This window comes from Gallinula chloropus, assembly GCF_964237585.1.
Source record: "Gallinula chloropus genome assembly, chromosome: 1".
Taxonomy (NCBI): Eukaryota; Metazoa; Chordata; class Aves; order Gruiformes; family Rallidae; genus Gallinula; species Gallinula chloropus.
In genome coordinates this window covers 118,853,108-118,879,139 of record NC_140085.1, presented here as the reverse complement: position 1 = coordinate 118,879,139, position 26,032 = coordinate 118,853,108, and the positions used below count along the sequence as shown (strand labels likewise).

Genomic DNA, 26,032 nt, shown 5'->3' with positions numbered 1-26,032 from the left:
GAAGCAGCTTATGCAACCTCCTGACTATAGGAAGGGACATGCTGCTGCTAATCAGCCTTTCGGTACCAACGATTAATGGCAAAACATAACCAGGAACCAGCAAGGCTGGTTGAGAGATGCTGAGCTGAAAGCTTCTCATTTTCTGCAGCAGACATGAAAGTATTTCAGCGTTTGACAAATAACAGAAATGTCTGCACTCTGACTCTGACTTGACATAAAAAGGGCACGTGGTTGCTGCTAATGGGGTACTAAGTGCAATTAACCCTGTAGCACATTAATGCATTAAGCTTGAAATAGTTCGTAAACTGGATAATAAGGATGCTTTAGCACCAAATGTCCTCACTAAATGCAAGTGAAGCTGGGCTGCTTGTTTCAAAACTTCTCACACAATTAGTGTCTGACATTACAACACGTTTGGTAATACAGGACTGTCGGAAGCGTAGTATTATCTGGCAGAGTAAGGAAAACTAGGTGTCCTGAGGAGCCAGTGAAAGGCCAATTTGTAGCTGTATGAGTATATTCACTAGAAAGGTGACAGAAAAAAATAGTTTTGTCTTGTTTGCAATAATCCATAATAGTTTGTATGTGAGTAGCGTAAGTTGCTGTGTTTGGCTTGCCTGAACCCATAGCAGGAGAGTGGCTAGCAGGAGAGTGTTACATCTAAACTTTGCCTTGGCTAAGTTGAAGATGATCAGAGGGCCGGAGCACCTCTCCTGTGAAGACAGGCTGAGAGAGTTGGGCTTGTTCAGCCTGGAGAAGAGAAGGCTCTGGGGAGACATAGCAGCCTTCCAGTACCTGAAGGGGGGCTACAAGGAAGCTGGGAAGGGACTTTTTAGAAGGGTATGTAGTGATAGAATGAGGGGTATGGTTTTAAATTGGAAGGGGGTAGATTTAGATTGGATGTTAGGAAGAAATTCTTCACTATGAAGGTGGTGAAGCACCGGAACAGGTTTCCCATGGAAGTGATGGATGCCCCCTCCCTGGAAGTGTTCAAGGCCAGGTTGGATCGAGCCTTGAGCAGCCTGGTTTAGTAAGAGGTGTCCCTGCCCATGGCAGAGGGGGTGGAACTTGATGACCTTTAAGGTCCCAACCCAAAGCATTCTGTGATTCTATGACTCTGTAATGTGAGCATAAGCTGTAATAATGGTAATAGATGGGACAGGGCTTCAGAAAGATAAACAGCAGTAAACAAGCCTTTTTGGGTGATGGGTACAGAAGAATTATGAAGCTATGCTGGGATTATGGAGAAGTGCTCAGATACATTTTGGTGCTCTAAATACTCTGAGGAACTCTCACCCAAGAGGAAAAAGAAGGAGGAGCAGGAGAGAGAGAGGCCTCATGTGTGACACGTTTTCGCACTTCTTAAAAACTCTATTTTTAAGCCATTTTTAATCTTTAAAATGTTTATGTGCTTTTATGTGATGGAGTTTTAGGAACCCTCTCTTCATTTCTTGCTGCTTTACAGTGAGAACATCTAGCTATCACCTTGAATTCACCAGGGCCAGCTAAAGTCAGAGAGCCGAGGTGAGCCAAGACCACTGGGCTGGACTCAGGCTGTGCTACCTCACACCTTCCTATAGAGATCTGCCCGCACTAAGAATATGGCCTTGATCCCACAAAAACATACTTACGCCTCACCATGCTAACAAGGGTTTTGGCATTGGCTTGTCCATGTGCAGGAGGACACACTGACCAGGCAGAGTGGACCCAAGAGGTGTCCATGTCCCATCCACCTGGGAACCTCCTCTCTGTGCACCCCTCTGATGGTCAATAGCTGAAAAGGTGTTGCCCAAAATCCCCGGTCCAAGCAGACAGGGGATTGGGTCCATGGGCACTGCATGGCATGCTTGTCCTGCTGTGCAGAGAGAGTCATGGGGATGCGAAAATATGTGATGGCCTTGAACTGATCATCACGCCATTATTTTTCTGCTGTGTTTTGTTTTCAATCTGAAACCAGTTTGGCGTGTTAAAAATAGCACGGCGAGCTTTGGAAAAATCTGTTGGGTTTGCTAAAGTCTGGGCATTTATACCACAGTTGCTGTTGCTCTAATTAAAAAGAAAAGCTCACATGACAGAAACAATTCCTGCGTGCTGACGTTTCAGTGCAACAACCACAGCTCCAAGTGACACTCTTAGCTGTGTTTTATTCATCGCGGGCCGCAGGCTGAGCAGGACAGTGGCTGTGGATGGGTTGGTGTCCTGCTCCACAGTAGACACCCAGAAAGGTTGAACTCAATTTTCTTTAAGGGGAAAAAAAAAAAAAAAAAAGGTCATTTCTCTGTTTGGTATCCAGAATGGTTCAGTCAACCAGCAAAATGGATCCAAAATTCTTTACTGGCTTTCTGAAGGGGAAGACAATACCACCCTGACAGATTTCCTTGAATCCTTGACAAAAGCAGCAGTCCTCTTCATTTTTCCCCATTAGCTCAGGCTCTGTACCCCTCTAACTTTCCATCCTTGTTACAAATGTGATGCTGATTAAGACACTGGAAATGCAAATCCTCTTGAATTAGGCATTTTTCTCAGAGGAACTCTTTACAACTCTGCCAGCAATGCCACTACCTGTGACATCTGAAAATGAGACCCATGAAGCCACCCATCTGGGAACCCAGCCACTGGCTGGTTTGGCTCTGCTAACATAAATCTCAAAGGGCAAAAAGTTTCTTCATGGAAAAAAAAAAATTGGGCATGGGCTGGGGAACATTTTCTTGCTGGTGGATTTTTAATTTGAAACAGACTCAATAGGAATTTTTCTTAAAAATGCAGCCAAAGGGTTAATAACATTCTGAAGGAAAAATAAGGCTCCAGATCCAGCTAAAGTTTGGAAGAGCAAACCTCGCTTCTCCTCTGGCAAGTTGGGGGTCTGGCTGCTCGATCCCATCTAGTGGCACTCCCGGAACCACGAGAAAACCCTGTCCACTGCGGTACTGCAAGATCACCTTACCCTATTTGAAATATGGCCACAGCTTCCCCCACGCCTTCCCCCCTCATCTTCTGCTGTGCCTGGCAGCAGGCCAGGCTGTGTCAGGGGTGACACAGGGACATGTTTCACGGGTGTGCTAAGGCCCAGGCGTGCGTGCGAAGCACAGAGGGAGGGGTGTGCCCAGGTGAGCGGGTAGTGGGCTGCTGGGTGTCTCTGGGCGAGGGGATCCTTTAAAAATAAGTAACTCGAGCGGTGCTGGTTTCCCCCAGACATGCACCCCCCTATGCAGGCACTAGATAGGAAGCGCATTACGCTGTAACTTCGTTTTTTCAGTCGGCTCTGAGGACAAGTGACCCCTTTGGAGCCCCAGTGTGGTGCGTGGCCGTAACGCTGCAGAGCCTCTGATCTTCCCTGTCCTGTAGGCCCAGTACGGCTGTCCCCTCCACCTTCTGCTTTGCGTTCAGCTCTACCTCCACCACCTAGTCAGGTAGCTGCCCCACAGGAGACCCCCGTGCCCTGCCCCTTGGCCAGGACACAGCTACCAGCAGCCCAAAGCCTTCCCCTTTGGGGATCTTGAGCTCAGGTGCTTGTGGGAATGGGCGTTCCATGAGTGCCATCTGTTTGGCTGGGGTGGGTCATCTTGTGTCCTTCCTAAAGCAGAGTCCTTGCTGTCCCAGCACGGGAAGACGCTCCGTCAACTTTGCCTGCTGGAGGAGAGCCCATCTCTGCAGTCAGCTTTGGTCAGGACCATTTTGTGCCTGCCTGGGCCTCTGAGAGGTCAGTCTGGGCTGCAGTCCCCTCTGCTCCCAGCCACCCACTGCCCTTTCACACAGGGCTACTGGACTCCTGGGTGTTCACAGCACTGGCCTTGCAGGTACAGACCTCAGCCCTTCCTCTGGGACACGCTGGCCTCGGACATGGTCCTGCCTTCAGCCCCTGCTGATGGTACCTCCTTTATTCCAACAGCTACTGAGAAGGGCTTCAAAGCCAGCAACGATGGCTGTGTTCCTCTGCCCTCCCCGCTGTGCCCCTCTGGACCTGCTGACACACAAACCTACTTAGCTGACGCCAGCGCTCTGCTGCAGAGCGCTTTCACGTGCTCGCCAGCAATTTGCAGGTTCCTGGAGGAGGTGGCGTGCAGCTCTCTGGGCCTGGTTTGTCCCTTCATTTACCCCACTGCCAAGGCAAAACTACTCCCAAAGTCAGCGGCAGGCTCAGTGGCTGCACTGGTGGAAATTCAGGGTGAAACATAAAGTTACCCGTCCGTGATTGTCATCGCAAGTAGCACTGTCCTAGGATGCCTGGTTCTACTGCAGGATTCTGTGAGGTCCAGCAAAACAGTTGCAAGCTGGAGCTGAGTCCTTTCAAACTCAACAGGTGCGGTTATTATGAAGCCCATACCCTGTTACTGGGCTGATGAGTAGCTTCGCATTGATTTAATGAGCTCCCTTTAGAAGCCTCCAATACTGCATTCCTTGAAAGATTAAGGGTTGGGTTTTTTTTTTTTTTCTTTCTAATGATGTTGTTACTGAGGAAGCATGAGAATCTGAGATATGCCCTGCTTACCCCTGGGTGAACCCCTTTTACACAGCATTTTTACTGCAGGAATCCTTCCAAACATTGCACAGATGGAATTTCACATCTGACAAAAGAAACAGATAACGTTTATCGAGAAAAAACCCAAACCCTTAATGCTCCCTGAGTCTGCATTTGCTTGCTCATGCCATTATGCCTCTTCTGCCTTTTTAGTGTCAAAAGTACTCTCCAGAGACTGATTCTGCAAAATAATTTCTTTTAAACCAGAGTAGCCCACAGACAATGTGCTTTATCAACGTCTATGGGAATGCTCACCACCTTTTCAAAACACCAAAACCACTTTCGTATTGAGGTGAAAAGGTGTCAGGGAGCTCCGTACGAGCCTTGATCCTGGGGGGGCTGACAGGCAACCAACTCATCAAGCAAAAGAGCAGCAGTGCCTTCAGCTCAGCAGAGCCGTCACGCCAGTATGGAGGAGCCCGTGGGGACAGAGGGACCACCGACACGTCTAAGCCCCTGAGAGTGACGAAGAGGAGCAGCCTGCTCCCAGGGAACCTGGCACGGATTTGGATTCTCCCAGGTCTTGTTCCCGAGGACAGGACTCCAGCAGCCACGGTGGGTCTCTCTCCAGGGGAGTGGCAGAGGGACGCGTGGGCAGCAGAGCTGTGTGGGACGGGACTGCACCAGCTCTCCCTTCACCTCATGTCTGCGGTCACAGCGAAGGGGAAGGAAGGGAAAGGGTACCTTTGCTGTTTGTTTAAAGGAGAAACGGAAGGCGAGGGTAGGTGAAACGAAAACTTAGGGCAGGAAGATGAGAGAGAGAGCGAGAGACGAATTTTGCAATTCAGAGTTGTCTTGCTCTGGAGCCTCGCGGCTGCTTTCACACTGTTACAAGAAGCAAGGCATTCTGTTCGTGGCCAAAGAATTGCTGACAAAAAGAAGAAAGACTCAGAAAAATGCGGCGGCATTGTTCCTTGTTCAAAAGCAGCGGGCTGGCAGCTCCACAGCGCGCCAGCTCTCCCTTTCCGCCAGGATACGTTTCCCCCGCACTTTCCCCTGCGCTGTGAGCCGTGGCTGAGCAAACAAGGCAGGCTAATGCAGGCGAAAGTTTTAATTAACGCTTATCACCATTCACTGCCCACTTGGCAGAGCTGTCGGGGACCCCGAGGGGACCCCGGAGATCTCCCCCCCCCCCCGGCGATGCAGCGGCACATCCCCCCGTGCAACAGCCGGGCACCTGCCCGCCGTTCTGCTCGGCACTGGGAGAAGGGCCGATGGCTAAATCTCCCCCCCACCCCCCAGGCCCCGGCAGGCTACCTCCGGCTATCCGGGCACGCCATGCTTTCCGGGGGAAAGCCTCCCCGCAGGCAAAACTTTGTAAACACGCCGCAACGCACCGCGGATCCGAGAGCTGGCAGCGCCCAGCCCTCGCCTGCTGCCAGCCAACCTCCCCTTCCCCTTTAAATAAACATCCGTCTACAAAGCAGAGGCTGCTCAAGATCAATCCCACCCCACACTACCCCCCCCTTGAAAAGAGCCTTGAAGCCCGCGTCGGCACCGAATGCAAACACACATCTAATTCGCGTCAGGGAAACCGGCTGCGCAGCGGCCGCGTCCGGAGACGTTACTTTGTGAAAAGCAGCAAAAGTACCTTTTGAATTCTTCCATCAATATCCAAATAAATGCACTTGGGCCGGTAAGTCGAGGAGGCAGATCCCATCTTGTGGCGGCTGGGCAGCCACTGGACCTTTTTCCAGTGTCAAACAGAGCAGAAAATAAGGTTTATCCTACCAAGCCAAGCCACCGCTGCCTGACAGTTTGGTGTCCCCGCTCTTCTGTATCCCACTGTACTCTCATTCTGGCAAGGTCCCTCCTCTAACATGCATGCATTTCACCATGCCTCTGTCTCTCTCTGCCACCTCCTTTTAGTTTTGCTTCCCTTGAAATCCAGCTGCCTCGGACAGGGAAAGACGCAGACTCCGGATGCTGTCTGCAAGTGCCCTCTCGATTCCCATAGCAACAACCCCTCTTGGCTTTAGGTCTGGGAGATCCTGGACATCCACATCCTACCCCTGACCCTGGGGCTGGTCAGATCCTGTCACACACCAAGCTGCACTTTTTTCCTCACAGGGGCTGGGGTAGGGAGGGAGGGAAACCTCCTTCATCAGGGTGGTGAGAGATGTCATTTGCTTTTGTGCTGAAACAGGATGATAATTGCTAATTAGTGCTGACCCTTCTGGTGAGCTTGCCTGCGCCCTGCAAGCAGCATGACAGACTCCCAGCTGTGCCCTGTGCTGGGAGTGTCTTTACAGACACCCACCACAGCTGGGGCTCGGACCTTATCAGCCCAAACTCGGCAGCTTAATCTCCACATCCCTCCTGTTACCATTACAGAGATGGAAAGAAAAAGCAGATGCGCTTTTTTTTTTTTTCCCCTCTTTTTTTCCTTCCCTCTGTTAAGCTCCAGAAGCATGAGGAAAGTGTAAAGCCCTTGCTCTCACCCCATGCCCTCCATGCCACCTCCTGACTGAAGGACTATATTACTTAAAGAAATGTGAAGTGTCCTGGAAAAGGTGTTTCTTCTGGGAAGGTGCAGCTGAAAACCAGGAGGGTTTCATCTCTGAGTGGATGCCAAGTGCCATCTGCTGCATGCATGTGCTGTGCTGCAGTGCCTGTGCCTGTGGGGAGCTTAGGCAGCGGGTGACACTTGGTCCCGGAGGGGAGAGAGCTTTGGAGACAGCAGCTCCTCTGCCCTCGCAGGGGAGAGGCAGCCTGACAGGCTGCCAGCGTGCACAGCGGCTGGAGACCGCTCCCCGTGCCAGCGCTACTTCTCGATGTTTTCTGAGGCTTCTGCTGGCAGAGCTGCAAAAACATTTCCTGGCCTCTTTTGTGCTTGTGGTGGGTTGACCCTGGCTGCGTGGGAGACTTGGGCTTGCGGCAGCGGGGTCAGCGCTGCCTTCCCTGCCCACCCCAGGCTCTCCCTGCAACTTGAGGGAGACACAAAGGGACCCGCAGAGGAGGCCAACGTGGCCCTGCTGGCTACCTCATGATGTGCAGCCTTGGCTGCCCCCTGCAACATGCAGCAAGAGATCGTTTGCTGTACAAAGCGGGTTTGTATATGCCAGTAGGGCTGAGCGGGTCCTGGAGCCAGTTCCAGAGCCAGTTCCATTGGCTGGCCTTATGGACCTAAGCCAGCAGTACTCCTAATGCCCTCAGAGCCAGCGGCAAGGTGAATCTTCCAGGAGGTGCAAGCCTTTGCCTCACATCCTTCCTCTTGAAGTCTTCCAGGAGAGAGCCCTGGCCACTGTTGAGCTATTCCATGGGGTACCCTGTAAGCTATCCCCTAGACTATAGGGAAAGGGGTAATGGGTTTGAACTAAAAGAGTGTACATTTAGGTTAGAGATTCCGAAGAAATCCTTCCCTGTGAGGGCGGTGAGACCCTGGCACAGGCTGGCCAAGGAAGCTGTGGCTGCCCCCTCCCTGGCAGTGTTCAAGGCTGGGCTGGATGGGGCTTTTGGGCAACCTGGAGGGTGTCCCTGTCCATGGCAGGGGCTGGGGAACTAGATGGGCTTTGAGGTGCCTCCCAACCTAAATCACTCTGTGATTCTGTGATCTGATGTTAGCCTGTCTCTAACCTGGGCTAGGGCCTAGGCTACTCTAGGCTATTTTGCATCCATCCTATAGGCTATCCTGTGAGCTCTCCTGGAGACTAATTCCCTAGGCTACCCTGGAGGCTATCCCCATGGATGTTCTGAGCTGGGCGCAGCCCCTCCCACTGCAACAGCCCGCTCACATCAACCCCACTGCTTCTGTACATCAGTTGAGACTCCTGTGACTGATCATTTAATACCCTGCTGTAAGCATTGCCTTAACCCTGTTTTACCATGGTTTGCTCCTGAGTGACTTGACTGCCCTTGACAAGAAGCACATACCTGAGGAAGATGGCCATGGTGGCAAAAATACAGCCATTTAGATAGAGGCAGCAAGAGCACGTGGGGAGTGTGGTCTTTGTGATCTCCCCCCCATGCTGACCCGCTCCAAGAGTAGTTGGATGAGGTCACTGGTGCATTGCAGGGTTTGATCGCACATCAGTGAGACAATGAATGATCAGACTCTCACACCAGTGATCATCTGCCTTTTGATTTCTATTTTTAAAAAGTGACCAGCTTCTCCAGACAGCAATAAGACAGGCTCTGAAATCCAAGTGATGATCTGTCTCCTTAGTGCTGTCCATCCTCCTCATCATCTCTATTGTTCCTGTGTATTTAAAGGTGTTTCTTAAGCTCCAGCACACATCCTACTGCACCCTCCCCCCAATTACATCAATACTTGTTGAAAAAATTGCTTTGCTGTAAAATTGCTGACTACTGCACTTTTCCAGAACTTTTGTAGGAGACAACCTACAAAAGCTGAGCTCCCAGAAATTATGGCAAAAGCCTGATGCAATCCAAGGGACAGCTCAGGCTCAAGCCTGAAATGCAACAAAGGATGGTTCATGAAAGAGGATGTGCAGCTCTCCGAGATTTCAGCTCCTGAATCTCCTTACTTCATGATACACTGTGCAACTTGGGGCAAAAATGACGTGGAAGAATTACTCTTATATCATCAAACCCTTCAACAGTTCATCAGCTGGTCCAAATCCTGGCAATGCAGCGTCAGATGGTGTTTCTCCATCATTTGCCTTCAAGGAGTGTTTTGACCAGTTATGGGCAGCACTAAGTTTTTCTCCCCCCAAGCTGCATGTAGCACGTCCAGCACTGCACAGCTCTGCTTTGCCTCCTCTGCTAACTTGTTTACTGAGGCCAACACACATCACTTTGTACACACAACCCTGAAAAGTTGATGTGCCTTTCAGAGGGCTGCAGGGCTTGAGCCTTTGGCCCGACGACCTGGCACTGCCCCAGCCAGATGTCACTTACCTCAGCGAGTGCTCCCATGGAGGAAAAAAGGTGCCTTTGTCTTCCAGTCCTGGCATCTGCTCCACATATACAGTTGAGAGGCATTTTTATTAGGGTTTCCAAGGTGTAACTGGAGGATATTCAGATCCTACCCAGTTTGCACTTGGACTCACTGCAGTTGAGGCACAAAACATGCACACATCCATGCTGTCTTTACACAGGTCAAGATCCCCCCCTGCTGCAAACCCTGCTGAAAGTGTGAATGAAAAGCTGTAAGGATGAAAAGGGGGCTGTGGCCCAAGACATTTCCCATTCAGGCCTGGGGTGGGGTGGTACCCTCCCGGTCCCCTCCATCCCCCTGCTCTCACCTTCAGCTATACAGAAGCAATAGAGATGGCAAGCCATTGAGAACAAGGTGGGGGCAGCACTGCAGACTGACTGCCCGCATGGTCCCTCCACGGATCTGCCCATCACATGTGTCTTGAGGTAGCAACATCCTTCTACAACAGTGCCCCAAAATCTGTCCTTTCTCTGAACCATGCCCATCAACCCCAGTCACCTACTTCCAGCCATGGGACAGGGTTTCCAGGGCTCACCTCCACAGTCCTGAAGTCACTGTGCTTACATGGTGGCACACACCACAGAACATGACCCCCAAGTTCTCTAAAACCTAGTTTTCCTGCAGCACTCAAGAAATAAAATGCCCCTTGCAACCTGCTGTGAGCAGCTGCATATCCAAACTGGGGCAGTGCAGGGCAGTGATCCCCAAAGGGACTGAGGTGGGGGGAAAAAAAGAAGCAGCAGCCAGATAAGCTAAACCTTTCAGTGAAAGATCTCCTGTTTAGTTTTCCTCAGAGAAACATATTTCCATGTGTCACTGCTGAACCCCGCTTCCTGACTCCCTGCTGCGCTTTGGCTCTTCCTGGCCTCCGTGATGGAGTGAGACCTGACTGCAGTGCCTGGCCCTGCCCTGCACCCCAGGGGAGGGAGGCTGCATGAGGCTGGACTCCACATCACATACCTCACCCCACCTGAAGGGCAGGGAGAGGTGCCTGTTGTTGAGGCCAGGGAAGGAGAAGCCTTGGATTTTATGCACAGCACAGAAAGTACTTGGGTACCTTGGAGGGGGGTGATTAGGATCTGTGGTTGTATTTGGAAATGGCTCCTGGACTGCTGGGACTGGGTAGGTGCAGCCTGGCCCTAGAAGGCAGGGAGCAGCTGGAGTATGACTCCAGCCAAGTACTTTAAGGACAGTGAGGTATTTTGAACAGAGTTTGCCTAGAAGAAAAAGCAGAGAAGGGTAATTTTTAAAAATCAGCTTTTTTCCTTACCTACTCTGTATCTCACCCTCTCAGCTACCTCCTCAACCCACTAATCCCCTCTCTTACAGGTCCCCTCCTTCAGCTATGGGTATATCTTGCATGTTTCTGTCCCCATGTTCCCACAGGGCCTCATCTTACCACTTTACCTCTCCATGCCATTTCCCTCCAGCCTCCCAAAATGCCTGATTGCCCCTGGATCTGTGAAGCTTTCCCCTTTGCTCCCCCACCTCCTACTCCCCTCCCTACTTCAATCGGCCTTCTCTCCCTTCTTTTTACTGACTTTGGTATTTCTTCTAGATGTTTCTCCCCCACAATTGTGTAAGTTGGGGTCAAGTCTATGTGGGAATTAACTTCTCATGGTGGTTATGCTGTTACTAGCTAAATTGATGGCTGACCCAGCATAAGGGTTACAGGGCATGACTGACCTTTTCAGTCCAGGCCTTGCTCCTTTCCAAAAGCCTATGGAAAGCATATGGCTTGCTGTGTATGGAAATTTTAGCTCATTTGTTTTCATGTTTCCTTCATACATTGCCAGGTTTCCACTGGAGCAGTCCTGGTAATTATCATATTTAATGCTAATTACAGAGCGACTGATTATTAATACTGGGACCTCTATGTGATTTGTCTATACAGGCCCCAAAAACCTGCATTTGACCCTTCCTCACAAACTGGCATAGCTCTCCACCTCACGTTTGGCTCCAGACCCATTTCTGGGTCCGTTACTCACCCCATCCTCATCCTCAATCCACTTGGTGAAGCCATAATTGCTGGCATCCTGGTTTCCATGGCAACCCCCCAGGAATGTGGGCTGGAATGGAGCTGTGGCATCTCCTGATGTGACTGGTCCAGGGCACCGGAGTGCAGCTATAGAGCCCCGTGGGCTGGAGACATAGTATTACTCACTCAGGAACCATCTTTGATCTTTAACCCAACAATGCTGGTCACCTCGGTGGTAATACTGCCTTCATTCTGTTTACAATTGTTATTAAAATTCTGGTACTGGTTGTTCTCACTTGTGTCTCACACATACCAGTGAATAGGCTCAAATCTTGGGATAGTCAAAGTAGCAGGCCCTGCTAACTCACAAATACTTGTCTATGTGTACAGTACAGGCTTGCTGGAGTCAAGGGGTGATCCTTCAACTTTATGGAAACAAGAGTCCATCACACCATCTGTTATTTCTTGACTTTCCTCTTTTGTCTACTGAGAAAAGAAAAAAAACCCAAACCCGTTTCTCCAGCTCTATGTTAACAATTCTTTTAGTAATATGTTTTCTAAAGCACTTGTGATATCTGGCTCCCCAGGTTGATTTCCTGAAGGTCTCCCAGCAGTGCAAAGCCATTGCCTTTCCCTTCTCCCTGCTGGGTGCGGAGGAAGCTCAGTCTCCATGAGGATTTCTCTTCATTGCAGCCCTAACATCAGGTCCTTGACACAGGCCCTGCAAGGCAGTGGTACAGAGAACCTTATGTCCTTATTTGGCTAAGAATGCTTTGCACCATACCCCTGGGCAACCCCTTCTCCCTGCCAGGAGTGAGTGGGACCTTGGGCATCACCATGCCCCATGCCATGGTGCATGGTGCTGCCAGCTGCCTTACAGAGAGGCTTGGCTGCACCCTCTTCCATTGCAGCAATCCTTCAACCTCTCCACTAGATTTTCAGGCTCCCTTCCATCTCTGCTTTCCATTTTCCACCTCTTCCCTTCACTCCTCCCTCCCCTCCGGTCTCTGCACTCCAGCTATCTGGTCCTAGCCCTTCATTTAAAGTACTGATGTGAGCCAGGAGTACCTGAGCGCCTCACACTCTCGCCCTAGACACTGCTGTGTAAGATATGAAGCACGCAATACATATCTGCACATCGACCCTAACTAGCTGCTAATGACACCGCAAGTCAGCCTGCCCGGCCCCTGGTATAGAGCTTCTGGGAAAGCCCAGCTATAAAAGCTGTGTTTTCATAAGGTTATGGAAGAAATTAGCAGACCTAGCTGGAACTTTCAAGAGTTGATGAGAAAAAAATAAATGAAACTAACTGTATCTGGAGTCACCAGCTAGATCATTCAGGGGGATGGTAGCCAAGAAGTGGAAAAGTCAGTTCCCAGTTCCTTCTCCCGGACCCGGTTGGCTCATGCTCTTGGCAGGAAAGCCTGAGCAGGGACTGCAGCCTCTGCTCCCCAAATGGGAGAGGAGCGATATATGGCTCGACTTGAAGAAAGCTGCCTGGCATTTTATGTGGTGCAGAAAAGTGAAGTTACTTCAGATGCCTGTTCTGGGAGGCTGCCATCTGAGCAGCTCGGAGACTGGCTGTAAATCAGCTATTTCCATCCTTCTGGCAGGCAGACCTCAGACTCTCTGCAGTCTGGGCAACCCAAGGATTAACGAAGGGTTGCTAATAGCGGTGCCAGCCTGGCGCAGCGTGTCATTCCACACAGTCACAAGGTGTGGGGGGGACGGGGACATCCACAAGGCTTTTGTGCCCGGGCTTGAAGACCTGACGCAGGCAGAGCAGGAGGCAGTCACTGCCGTGTCTGTGACCCATCCCTGGGTGCTCCTTGTCTGCACACTAACCGAGCCGCTGTCACAGCAGCAGGAGCAGCTGAGAAACCTTTCACTACGTGGTACCGCTTTTCAGCAGGCTGGATGCACTGGCAGAGCTTGGAGATGGTCCCTCAACTGTTGTTGTCACACAACAATCGGAGCTGACCATGTGAATTCCCGGGCTGGGGGTGGTGGGATCAGTGCAAAGAGACTTTGCACAGTTCTTTGCTGTATATACAAAAATTAGACCTCCTATTTTAACATGATTTGTAAAATACTGGTCTTCACACACAGCTCGATATCTCAAGCATGGAACAATTTCCTGTAACACGAGTGTTTTCTCATGTTTGCTCTGCCTGCACAGATCCTTCAGCGCTGTTTCTGTCAATGGAGAGAAGCACATTTTCTCAATAAGAGAGATTAAAGAGCCTCAGCTTGTAGGGTGGGAGGCCAGGACAATGCCACAGACACTGTGTACAAAGGATGACAAAATCCTCAGGTGGCACTCAAAGGGCCTGATCTGCCCCACCAGAATGCTGAGGGCTGCGTGAAATGGGGACATATTTTAACCATCCCTGCAGTTTCCAGAACTATGAGTGATGCTTTTCCCTGGTAGTGCTACCTAGACTGAGGTCTAGCTAGCACTCTCTGAGTGCTACCCAGAATCACAGGCCTGTCTCCAAGTGTTATCACGTTTCTGAGAACCATAGGTCACCGACCAAAGAAGCTGAAAAGCTTGGATGAGAAGTCGTTAGCATCTGCTTTCAAATAACAGGGTTGTGGCTCCTCTTTTTTAACTCCTCTCCTCTTTTCTGATCCTGACTGTTCAGCTGGGTCACATACATGAGCTTTCCTCTGCAACTTGCAAGGCCAGAAACTTTCATTAAAGAACAAAATTGAACAGAGATTGTCGTGCAATAAGATGATTCAATTTCCTGAGGAAAACATCATGAATTAGTGGTACAGTCAGGAGAAAGGGCAGCACTGAAGTATAACAGAAAATGAAACGGAGGGAGCTTATGGGGGCAAGGAATGCCTCACACAAACCCTGACTTTTTTATTCTCTCTGTAAATATTTTTCATTACCCTTTCTCCATCCTCCATTTGATTTTGCCCTACACAGCCCATGTTTTCACCACAGTGCTGGGTCTCAGCCCATAACCCCCCGCCCCCTTCCTGCACCCCACTTTCTCAGAGGTTGCCAGAGGCACCCAGACCCTGAGACTGGCGACGCTGGTTTTGAGATGTGAGCATTAAAGCCCAGGGTACTGCAAGAGGTAAATAAAGAAGCTTAAGCCAGTGCTTCTTTTCCCAGCTCCTGCACAGGGAAGGACCCAACGCCACCACATTTTGGCTAGCTCGTCAGCCTGTATTTGGCCTCAAAATTGAGGAGAGCAGTTCAGGGACCATCACCAGTGATGACCCTTGCAACTATCCCCAAGGACTCCTGTCATGACAACTGCTGGCTTTTAGCAGGAAGCTTCTTCCAGAGGGACTTTGTTAGCAGCTGGATGCTCTCCCAACACACTCCAACACAGGATAAAGTCACGTCTCCTTCACAGTCTTTCATTCTCTTACTCCTAGTTTCTTTTTTGTTTTTCCTTCTTCTTTGAATGTATCTCTCTGGATTCACCCAGATATTTTTTTAAATCCGTATCCTCCCACCTTCAGCTTCTTCCACACAACCTGGATGCTGGATGCAAAGGTTTTCCTCTCCTTGGATCTCTCCCTCTGCCCAAGTGTTTGATGGAAACATACTGTTGGGTCTTCACCACTGCCTAAAAGCTTCCTGTAGGCAGCAAGCAAGTTTTCAGACAAGAAAAGGTCAACAACATGCAGAAATACAGTAAACACACAGAAATAAAGTAAAAACTTGGCAGCACTCCATTAAATGCAGCACAGTGTTGAGCCCAGCTCTTCTCCCCACCCCACACCTTTTCCCTGCACTTTTATTCTTTGTTTCCCCTGCTGCTCTTCCACCATCTCCCTCCCTGCTGTCTGTCCCAGTGCCTTCACCCACCATGGCCAAAGGGGCTCCACACTTCTCCTCCTGCCCTGTGTCATCTGACGGGGAGCAGTGTCGCCACCGTTTGCCATGGCTTCGGAGTCCAGTCTCTCTCCAGTGCTGGTGCTGCTCTCTGGAGGCGTCCACCACGTGTTTCTCTTGATGCGATTGCTCGAGCGCCTTCCAGCTTCAGCAACTGTCTCTGCTGCGTATCGTAAAGGTGAGGAGGCTTCAGCTCAGCCAAGTCCTCCCGAGACACAAAATCCATCACCACGGAGGAGTCTGTGAAGGGGCCCTGCCCGTGGCGTCCCAGCAGCCAGTGCACTCCCCAGGGAGCATTAGCTGCCACAGGCAGCCTGGGTGCCCACACAGGCAGAGCCCGCGCACTGCAGAAAGATCCAGGGTTTGATTCTGGGCGAGTTGAACTGAAGTTCACAAAGTCACAGACTCGTACCACAGGGTCTGCAGCTTGCTGGCAAGTCCTGCAGCACCCCAGTGCTTACTGGATCCAGGTTTTGGCCTAAAAAGTTAAGACTATCGGGACAGTTCATCGTGGGATTGTTTGTTTGTTGTTCTCAGCAGAACCCATTTCTGTGGGTTACATCGACCATGCTTGAAAAAAGAGAGACAGCAAAACCACGGGGGAAGGCAGCTCCGGATGTTCGCAGGGACACATAAGGTGAACATATCAGAGTTGCTGATCATCCACTTTGATGGCTTTTATGGGTCTGGGAAGGCTGGAAAAACTGTGCGTAGGAACCAGCCTGGTCTTAGGAATAACATTTCCTTTCTGATGACAAACACTAATGACATTTAGATGCTTCTTCGACAGATGCATTATTTTATTAGAGGATTTCAAGCAGGCAAACGCAGGAGCTTTGTTTTCCCCGCCACTCTATGACTTACATCACCAGCAGCCTTCCTACCGAGGGCTCACAACTTCAAACGATGGTGGAAATTGTTCCGAGAACAGGATGCGTTAGTTGTACTTCAGGTGTTCAGGGAATGCCATCTAGTCACCATTTCTGGGTGCTTTTCTGGAGAGGGATTTCATCCTCCTCAAAAAATTATTTGCTGAAATCCAGGGTAAGTTTAGAGCTTGGGGATTTGCTTGGCAGCAAAGCACACGGGAAGTTAAATCTGTCCAATGAAGCTCTACAGGTATCGGTCCTAAACCACACCTTTGCAAGCTTTGCTGCCTGCACCCTGGATTTGCCTCTCTGGGCTGGTGACCCCACGTCAGAGAAGTGCTGATGTAAAAGGCAGAAGGTTTCTCGCTGTTTCTCCCTGCCTTCAGCGATCGTGCTGCTTTGCAAGCAGACACATGGCCTGGCTGTGGGAGCAGATTCCCCTTGGTGCCAAGAAAGTGAGGGAACTTTCTCACTTCTATGCCCCCTTCCTAACCCAGCCAAGTGGAAAGCAAAGAGCCAGCATGCACACACACACACTCCAGTGGGGTGGTGGTCACCTCAGCACAGGTGACTCTGCATCCTGTTTCAGCTCTTCCTTCTGTTTGGGGGGGAGAATAGGCTTTTGATGAATTTTCGTGACCTCTTTTTTAATAACACCCTTTTGTGTTGCTGGAAAGCTGCAGCCAAAGGAAAAGGGGGAAGAAGCTTCATAAAGGTTTCTAACAGGGATGGCTAAATTGGATCCCGTGGCTACACCTATCGCTGTAAAACCGAACCTGCAGATTCTGCCAGGGAACAATACACGTTCGGCTCTTTCCTACCAGTTGATCAGAGCGATGTAAGAATAGATTCAGAACTGCCTGCAGCAAAATTGGGTGACTCACACTTAAATACAATACTCTGTCCTCTAGCAGCAGAAATCACATCACTGCGCTTGGCACCAGATTCAGGAGAAAACTACTCCTTCCAAACATTTTGCCTGTATGTCACTTAGCTACACTGGGCCGCCAAAGGGCTGACTGCCCTTTGCATGACACAGACTAGAAGGGGAGAATTCAGGAGTTATCTGTCATTCTGTCATTTCTCTTTTGAGCTAGACTCCCCTGACCTGCTGAGTGGTGAAATCCAGCCCTTTCAGCTTGTTCCCAATTCGGGCTGCAACCGCTATGTGTATGTCTCTCTGCATGTGTATATATATATGTGTGTGTGTGTGTGTGTGTATATGTACATATATACATATATGTATACATATATACATATGTATATATGTGTATGTCTCTACATATATATATATGCACATACACACATATACAGATATATGTATGTCTCTCTGCATATATATACATATACACGTGCAGAGGGACATACAGATATGTGTGTGTATATGTGTATATATCACAGAAGCACAGAATCGTAGGGGTTGGAAGGGACCTCGAGAGATCATTGGGTCCAACCCCCCTGCCAAAGCAGCTCCCTAGCACATATCACTCAGATAGGCGTCCAGATGGGTCTTGAATATCTCCAGAGAGGGAGACTCCACACCCCACTGGGCAGCCTGTCCCAGGGCTCTGTCACCCTCACTGTGAAAAAGTTCTTCTGCATGTTGGTGCAGAACTTCCTGTGCTCCAACTTGCAGCCATTGCCCCTTGTCCTGTCCCCACAGACCACTGAAAAGGGGCTGGCTGATTCCCCCATGCCCCACACTTCAGGTATTTATAAACATTAATCAGCTTTCCTGTTAGACTTCTTTTCTCAAGGTTGATTATATATGTGTATGTATATGTGTGCATATATATATAGTATGTATACATACATATACATACACATACACATACAAGCACACACGTATACATATATGTATATGTATATATACATACATATACACATGCATATGTGTATGTCAGCACATGTATATGTATAAATGTGCAGAGAGACATACAAATATATACATATATATATATATATATTACAGACACACAGAGAAATGCATCTGTATCCCTCCTGGTTTAGCATATGAACTCAGGCTGCTACTTTGAGCTCTGACCTCAATGCCAAGAGCTGCTGCTGGTTTCTGAATAGTCCAAGAAATCCAGGCCACCTGTTGGGGATTTTGGTACCAGATAAAGTAAAAAACCAAAGAAACAACCCCAAGAAACCTGCAGTGCCCAAACCAGCACGGACTTTAATAAATTCTTTGGATTCTCCAGATGCTTGCTGCCAGGCTACACTAGCAAAAGGTCGCTCAGGAGGAAAGGCTGGAAAGGGATTACATCTCTGCTGCAGCCAGGGGATACAATTACCAAAGCACTCACCGTTGGGGAAGGGTTAAGCCACTTAACCTCACCCTGCTCTGATGCAGTTCCTCCATCTGATGCCACCTTGCCAAGGTGAATCTTTTTGTGAGACAAACTAACAAAAAAATTAACTTGGTCATTGATGTCAGGCCAGAAAAAGCCAATTTTCCAGCACATATAAAATCCACATCCTGCAATACTGGGATAAACCTCAGGGCCCGGCTTGTGCAAGTAAGTGACCTCTGGGGGTGAGGAAATATGAGAAATAAGTTTTACACACTATAAATGCGATCAGAGCAGCAGAATCAATTAGCATGATGGTAAATAACTGAAAATATCAGATTAATTCAAGTTTTGAGACATTTATTTTTGAAGTGCTACCTCTAGCCCCAAACCCAGATTCAAGTAACTGTGATAACCTGAAAACGATGGAAGGAATCCGAACTGGGGTCCACGGGCACAGGCCTGCACCTTGCCTGGTAAGAACACCTGAAATTTCAGCCTCCCTCCACTAACTGTTCATCCAACCCTGTGTCCAGCCTGCCTTCACATGAGCAAAGGAGTTTGCTGATGCCAACTGCAGCTTTCCAGCACCTAAAGGGGTCCTACAGAAAAGCTGGAGACGGACTGCTTATCAGGGCATGCAGTGACAGGATGAGGGGTAATGGGCAGACTTAGATTAGGTGTTAGGAAGAAATCCTTCCCTGTGAGGGCAGTGAGGCCCTGGCACAGGCTGCCCAGAGAAGCTGTGGATGCCCTCTCCCTGGCAGTGTTCAAGGCCAGGTTGCATGGGGCTTTGGGCAGCCTGGTCTGGTGGAGGGTGTCCCTGCCCATGGCAGGGGGTTGGAACTAGATGGGCTTTGAGGTGCCTCCCAACTCAAACCACTCTGTGATTATACGAAGAGTGAAACATCAGCTGAACGCCTCTGGCTGCAAGTCCTGTGAAAGCTCCCCTAGGACCTGCAGAAGCCCTCAGAGGCTGCAGCCCTGAGATAGGACCAACCTTGACGGGCATTTCTTACAAGCACACAATGAATTAGCTCCTGGAAGGGTGTGTGTGTGTGTGTGTGTGTATAATAATGATATACATGGGAGCAGAAAGCTGCCAAGCTTCAAATGAACTCTGATGGTTGTTCAGGCCAAAGATATATTTATCCTGCAGGTTTCGTACGCCTAAATAACACAGGAGAAAGGATCAAGCAGCTGACCAGATCCACATTGAGCCAGGGCAGTTCTCTTCTGCGCTTGGGCACATCTCTTGGAGTTCCCAGGCACACCCTGAGGCCATGCCTGGTGCCATCAGAGGGGGACAGGGATAGCAGCCCTCACCTTCCCGTCTGCAAGCGCTGCCTGTCACACAAGACCTTTGGGATGAGGTGGCTTTTCCCTTCCTCATCTTTTTAATCCCAATGCCAGATTTTCACCTCTCTGTAGTTTCCCAGTCAACTCAGTCTGTTGTGCTTTGTTGTCTTTGCATTTTACTATCACCCCATCCCACATTCACATTTCTGTGGCACCCCGATTACAATCTGCATTGTAATTACGTGTCACCACTTGATGTCCTCTTTTTGTTTCCAAAATTGGACCACTTTCCTCTCTTTGAACTTCCTTTCTTTAGCTGTAGCCAGTTTTTCATACAAAAAGGCCCTTGCTCTTTTTCAGATGAAATCTGTGGAAGCTCCTGACTGCAGCCTTCTGCTGACTTGTGCTAACGCTACTTTTCTTCCCTTTGCCTTTTTTCCTCCCATCTGTTTTAAAACCTCACCAAGATGCAGATACACCCTGCGGGGGTGGAGGAGAAGAAAAGAAAAGAAAAAAAGACCTATTTCTGTTTGCTGACATCTGGATAGTCATTTACCAGCCAGGAGCAGGGACGTTCAGTGAGCATACGCACACGTGCCTTCTCCGCACAGCACAGGGCGCATTTGCCGGCTCCGAGCCCGAAAGGCAGCCCCTCGCTACGTGAAGCTGCTGGGCAAATCCTTCATGAGGGGAGTGCTTAAGTGTCTTTCCATTCTGAACAGCTGGAAAAGCTTGGTGTGAAGGCTGTAATCAGCCACTGGGAAGGAAGTATTGTTGCCATCCCATCTGAGTGGACCCAATGATCTCTTGAGGTCCCTTCCAATCCTGTGATTACCTGTTGCACCACCAGCCTTTTGACACCGCTTCAATGTTTCCAGTGTCCTCCTCTGCCTGACAATAAAATGCAGTTTACCAAAGGGGTCACTGTGGCAAGGGGGGTTAAATATGTCAGCTGCTTTTGGAAGAGAAGGAGAGAAGCCCTACCCCCAGCATCATCAGGAGGTGAAGAAAACATCCTTAGAACACTCTAGTTAAAGTGCAGCATCAAAAGAGACTTCTGACACATTTTTGACAGCTAATCTCCTGCTGCAGGAGAGGAGCAGGTTCCCTGAAATATGCCTAAAAAACAAAGCTTGGCTCTTGTATTCATAATTTCAGAGTTGTGGAAGTTTGACTGCAGGGGAAGGGTAAGCCAAAAGAGAAATACAGAGGGGAAAAATAAAAATAAGCCCCAAGCATCAGCTGGTAACCTTAACTAATTCTCTCCTTATTCAAAACTGGCAACTAATGAAAAGAAGGGAAACAAAAAAAAAAAAAAAAAAAGGGGGAAAACCCAACATTTTATAACAGAGTTTAATAAATTCTGAGGCAGCACAATGTATTTCACAACATTAAGGTCACTGGACATGACCAGCAGTTAAATCCTCTCCTTCCCCCTCCCCAGCTTTAAGGATGACAGGCAAATTTTTAACTTGTCACGGCAGGAAAATGTAGTTCAGGGTTACCAAAGCCCCAGAGCTCCCTGCAGCCCCTCCCTGGGCACGGCAGTCTGCAGGAGGAGGGCAGGGGAAGTCTGTACCATCGCCTGGCTGGTTTAGTAGAGAATAAAGCAGAATGAAGACAGGCTTGCTCTAAGTCAAAAGTGATGTCGTGCAGCAATCAGGACGTAATACCAGATAGACTCTGAGGTTGGGACAAACCACGAGGTAACCGAATCTCACCTCCTATACAACACACAGGCTGTAACATTTCATTCAGACCAAACACCACCACTGTTACCAGTCTGGGCATCATCATTTGATGGGGTTGCAAAGAGTCTTCCCCAAATTAATTCCACGTGAAGAATGGTCATCTCCAACAGCTCTAAGCATCCTCTGGTTTCATTTATGCCACCTTACACCGACCTAATTTTGAGCAGCACTTCTCATGTAAACCCCCATGCACATCAGTTGCTGGAGACACCTGCCAGCGGGAACTGGATTCCCAAGCACCAACATGATGAGGTCAGCTGGAGCCTGAGGGAGCATGAGGCTGGCACAGACACACATGGAGGGACTGACACTGTTACTCTAAGGGCATAATGCCAGAAACAGATGCAATAACCTCCCGCAGTAGACGGCAGAATCCCTTCTGGAACGTCCTACCTGGCAAAACAGAGAGGAGCAGCACACCAGTGCGTGGAGCAGGTCAGCAGTTCAACTGAAGAGGCAAAAGGAGTCTCGAAGCACCTTGCGAATACACCACCACCTCCCTCACTGCCTATTCATCTCCTTCCCAGCCTGTAAACCCTCCTGACACACAGCAGAGACAAACCCCCACTGCTGGACACACTGCAACAGCTCTGAGGGGGCTGGTGCTCCACTGGAGGCTCCGGCTTTGAACCCCGCAGGGTAGAACCTTGGATATGGGTCTCCCCTTCTTTTAAAAGATGGCCCAGCTGTTATTTACCTAACCCTGAGTATATTTTGATGAGAAACTCCACCCAAGTCCCTCAGACACCTTTACACATTTTTCTAATCAGAAATTGTTTCCTTTTCCAAGTGGTTTCTCCCCAGCACATCTGAAGTATGGACATTTTCTCTCAGGTAGAGGTGCACAAACCCCATCGTAAGAGAATCAAAACAGTAAGTGTTTAAGATGATTAGATATGGAAAAGATTAAGGTTTTCAATTTCAATTCCATATAAATTGAAGGACAAGCAAAGCAGACAACAGAAAGAAAAAAAATCACCTTAAAACTGTGCTGTAGGAGCTGGGCTTGGTCCCTGACCCTGGTGAGTGTCATCCTTTCCTCCTAGACTAAACTTAAGGAGGCAGAATGCACCCACCTGACGCAGGTAACTGGGAATACTGACGTTGTACAACCCACAATCCCATAAAATGAAAAAAACAAAGGATGATTACATACTCAAGTTAAGAAGGGTATTGTTTTCAGACTAAAGCTTCTAATTTGTTCTTCTGATGAACCATTTTCATTACCCTCGCAAGAGACAAGAGCACTGTCCCAGCAGGGACATCTATCCTTCCAACCAATAAATGAAGCGTTTCTTCACAGAGATGTAAAAGTAATCAACACTTCTCATCTTAAAGAAGAATCTATTTTTTATTCAACACAGGATGGTAAATGAATAACAATCACAATAACCAGCATTAAAAAACAACACACAAACCCTGAAGTCATAGTTAAATGTGGCTCTACCGGTCACACTTCTACACACAAAACATTGTCAGTTTTGCTCATTTCCAGATTAGTGGATATTGACACCCCATACAAACAGAACCCACAGTTTACTTAAAACCTGGAGGACTTTTAAGGCTGTTCAAAAAGAAAAGCAAACCTTCTTATTTTCGTCCAACAAATCCGTCGCTGGGAGGAACGGACATGCTGCATGTTGGCAAGGAAGGAGACGTGGGCACGCTGAGTCCTAACTCCCTCCTGCAATGGATGGAAGGGAGGGCTCGGCCGGTGCCTCCAACGCCGCCGTCATCCCACACCAGAGTCACCACAGTGCAAAAGCCAGTCAAATAAATAAATAAATAACAGCAGCAGCCGCCCCAACAAGTAAAACACGTAAAACCCAAAAGACAGTTAAATATCTTTACAACCTGTAACTGTTAAATACACCTGAAAGCACTTTAACCTACGACCTCAGCCCGTGAGGAACGGACTCGCACAAACCTGAGCGCAGCCAAGTTTAAAGCTGTTTCAGTGAACTGGCACGTAGCTCTGCCTGCCTTTTTGTGGGGAAGGCAACAATCTCCTCCTCCAGAGAGGTCCCACTCTCCCTCCCTCCCCACTGAAGTTGTTCCAGTACAGCCCCGGTGGGGTCCCGGTGTTATTCCCTGTCGCCAGCCCGGCTGGTGGTGCCCCGGAGACCGGGATGGAAGTCCTGTCAAGTCACCCTGCTGCACAATGAGGCTGCCGTTAAGCGCGACAACAACTCCAAACCCAGCACAGGTTTACAAATGAACATCTTGAGCATCCCTGCTGGTCTCAATGGGGATCACTCGAAATGTGTGATGTTAACCATCCACCTAGGCAACTGCAGGGTCAGAGCCCAGGTAGAACTTTCACTTGCAAGGACTTCTGCACCATCCTTACGTCATTGTGGGACTGAGGTCTCTCCCCTGTATCTCTACTCAGCAAAACAGCTAACCCCCCCCCCCCCCAACCACACACACACACATTCTTACACTGTTCAAATCAAAAGTAAAGCACGTGCTGAATCAAAGCAGGAAAATTAACTGATCAAAGACTGAAGAATTACAAAACAGGCCTGGAAATTAAGTGTTGTGCCACCACACGTGGAACACCACCAGCAGCCGATGAGAACGTCTCTCCATGTTTTTCAGACTATTTTAGAGAGTGATTTTGATTTTAAATTGAATGTAAAAAGACTCCTGCATTGTTTTACAGAACTTAGAGCACAGTTCAGAACAAGACATATGCCTAGAGCTTTAATAAATAGTTAAGAATATCCCACAGTTTAAATTATCTAGCCTTCATGATCCAAGTATAAACACCCCATACAAAAAGAAATTCCTTTATACATTGTACATCTCTTTAAAAAAAAAAATAAAATAATCACAGTAACATCTGTTTTGCAAAGGAGACGGCTATACAAAGAAATGATATGTTCCAAAGAGTCTATTTTTTGGGTAACACCAGTCACCAAAATGCTCTTGTTACAACCTATCACCTAGGTAATTTGTCTTTTCCAATATAAACATATTTTGGCTCCGAACCTGAAATTCAGAGCCACTTGAAATTAGCCACTTGGAAGGTTTCTGGTTATTAAGGCTCTGGTCTGACGATGACTTTCATGTGCACACACAAGCACTGAAACCAGAGAGCACCCAATAGAGATCACTCTGGCAGCGGGCACTAAAGCAGCTCATCTGCCCAGTCCTGCAGTGCAGAAGTCTGACAGCTCACAGTCCTCTACCAGCCAAAGGAACAGTTTCTCACTTCAGGAGAGGAGCAGCAGAACCATTACACAACGCTCACACAATCAGTTTATAATGCCCTGAAAATCATTAGAGGTCCGCCCCCCCTTCCCCCCCCCCCAAAATTCTGACCCATAATCTACATTTTGTTGCTTAGGACTCCTTTTTCCACACAATCCTAATTGAGGACTAGCATCCATCCAGAGAGCCTGTGGAAACCGCTAACTGTGGTACGCCCCAACAGTAAATTCCATTTCAATTACCTACCAAAAGGCTGGATGTCATCCTTGGGATTAGAAGCAGCACTGTAGTTACAAACTAATAATAAGTTGAGGTTATTATTGTCTGAGCAGCTTCAGGATACTAATAGCAGCGCATCTTAATAACCAGCTGGTATGGTCCTCTATAAAGCGATGCCCTCTGTGTGTGCAAGGTGACATATGGGATGCACGCTTTGCTCACTGAGGCTGGAACAGTTCACTGCTGGACCATCTCTTACTGTCTCAGCTTCCTTCTGCTCTAGTTTTGACTTGGTTTTTGGAAAATAAGCAGTTTAGCATTTTAATTTAAAACATTCTATCAAAAGAAATAAAAAGGCACTTGGTACTTCTCTTTGGTTCAGGTGAGGCGTGCCGCTACAGCCTTCCCACAGTTCCTCTCTCCGGCCGATGAACAGTTGCCATCCTGAGGTACTTATGCATGTGCAAAAAATAAGAGCTTCAGGGATTTACCAGTTGCATTTCTCACATTGCTTCCAGTAAGCGTGCAAAGTTCTTCACCCATCTCTTAAATATAGAATGACGCATTCCATGACTTGTTTCTTTCCTCAGGGAAGAGCTCTGACGAGTTAGGCAGTCCTCATTCCAAATCTGGGCTCTGACCTCAGTGCTCCTTAAACCTGGGGAAAGAACAGCGGTCAGGCAGGTGTGAGGTACAACAGCCACTCACTTCAAACTGCAGGACCCGTCCCTTGCCACGCTGTTTTCTATTCCCCATCCATGTGACTTCTCCAGAACTGCAGCTGATGGGCCCAATTTAGAATTTGATTAGGCAGCTGCAACACCATTGAGTCAGTGGATTGTTTGGGGTATTTTTTTCCTCAATTCAAAGCACTGTGAAACCAGAGTAACCCTTTCCCTTAAGGAAACCTTTTGGGAAAAGTTACATTTGAAGCTATTAAAAACCACAGAGCAAGCAATGAAGTAGCTTCTTATCCCCACCCAGATGCTCCATGATGAAAAAACCAGGAAGATTATGTATTTGGGAAAAAACAGTAACTAGCAGGACTGCAAAGAAGCCTGTTTTCAGATGCTTATCAAAATAAGATGTTCTAAAGAAAAATGTTCATCATTTGAAAACATC

At 48.6% G+C, this 26,032-nt stretch overlaps 2 protein-coding genes across 2 annotated transcripts in view; both read right to left on the bottom strand.

The window, feature by feature from the left end:
* PDE9A (phosphodiesterase 9A) overlaps positions 1 to 6,179 on the bottom strand; it is a gene marked incomplete at both ends in the record, with an annotated part of 51,299 nt that extends 45,120 nt beyond the window's left edge. The window contains one exon of the mRNA XM_084272910.1: positions 6,111 to 6,179. Within this exon, the coding sequence (XP_084129036.1) occupies positions 6,111 to 6,179 (69 nt within the window). The remainder of the gene's footprint in view (positions 1 to 6,110) is intronic.
* Positions 6,180 to 15,272: 9,093 nt separating this feature from the next.
* SLC37A1 (solute carrier family 37 member 1) overlaps positions 15,273 to 26,032 on the bottom strand; it is a gene marked incomplete at both ends in the record, with an annotated part of 41,532 nt that continues 30,772 nt past the window's right edge. The window contains one exon of the mRNA XM_084279395.1: positions 15,273 to 15,603. Within this exon, the coding sequence (XP_084135521.1) occupies positions 15,273 to 15,603 (331 nt within the window). The remainder of the gene's footprint in view (positions 15,604 to 26,032) is intronic.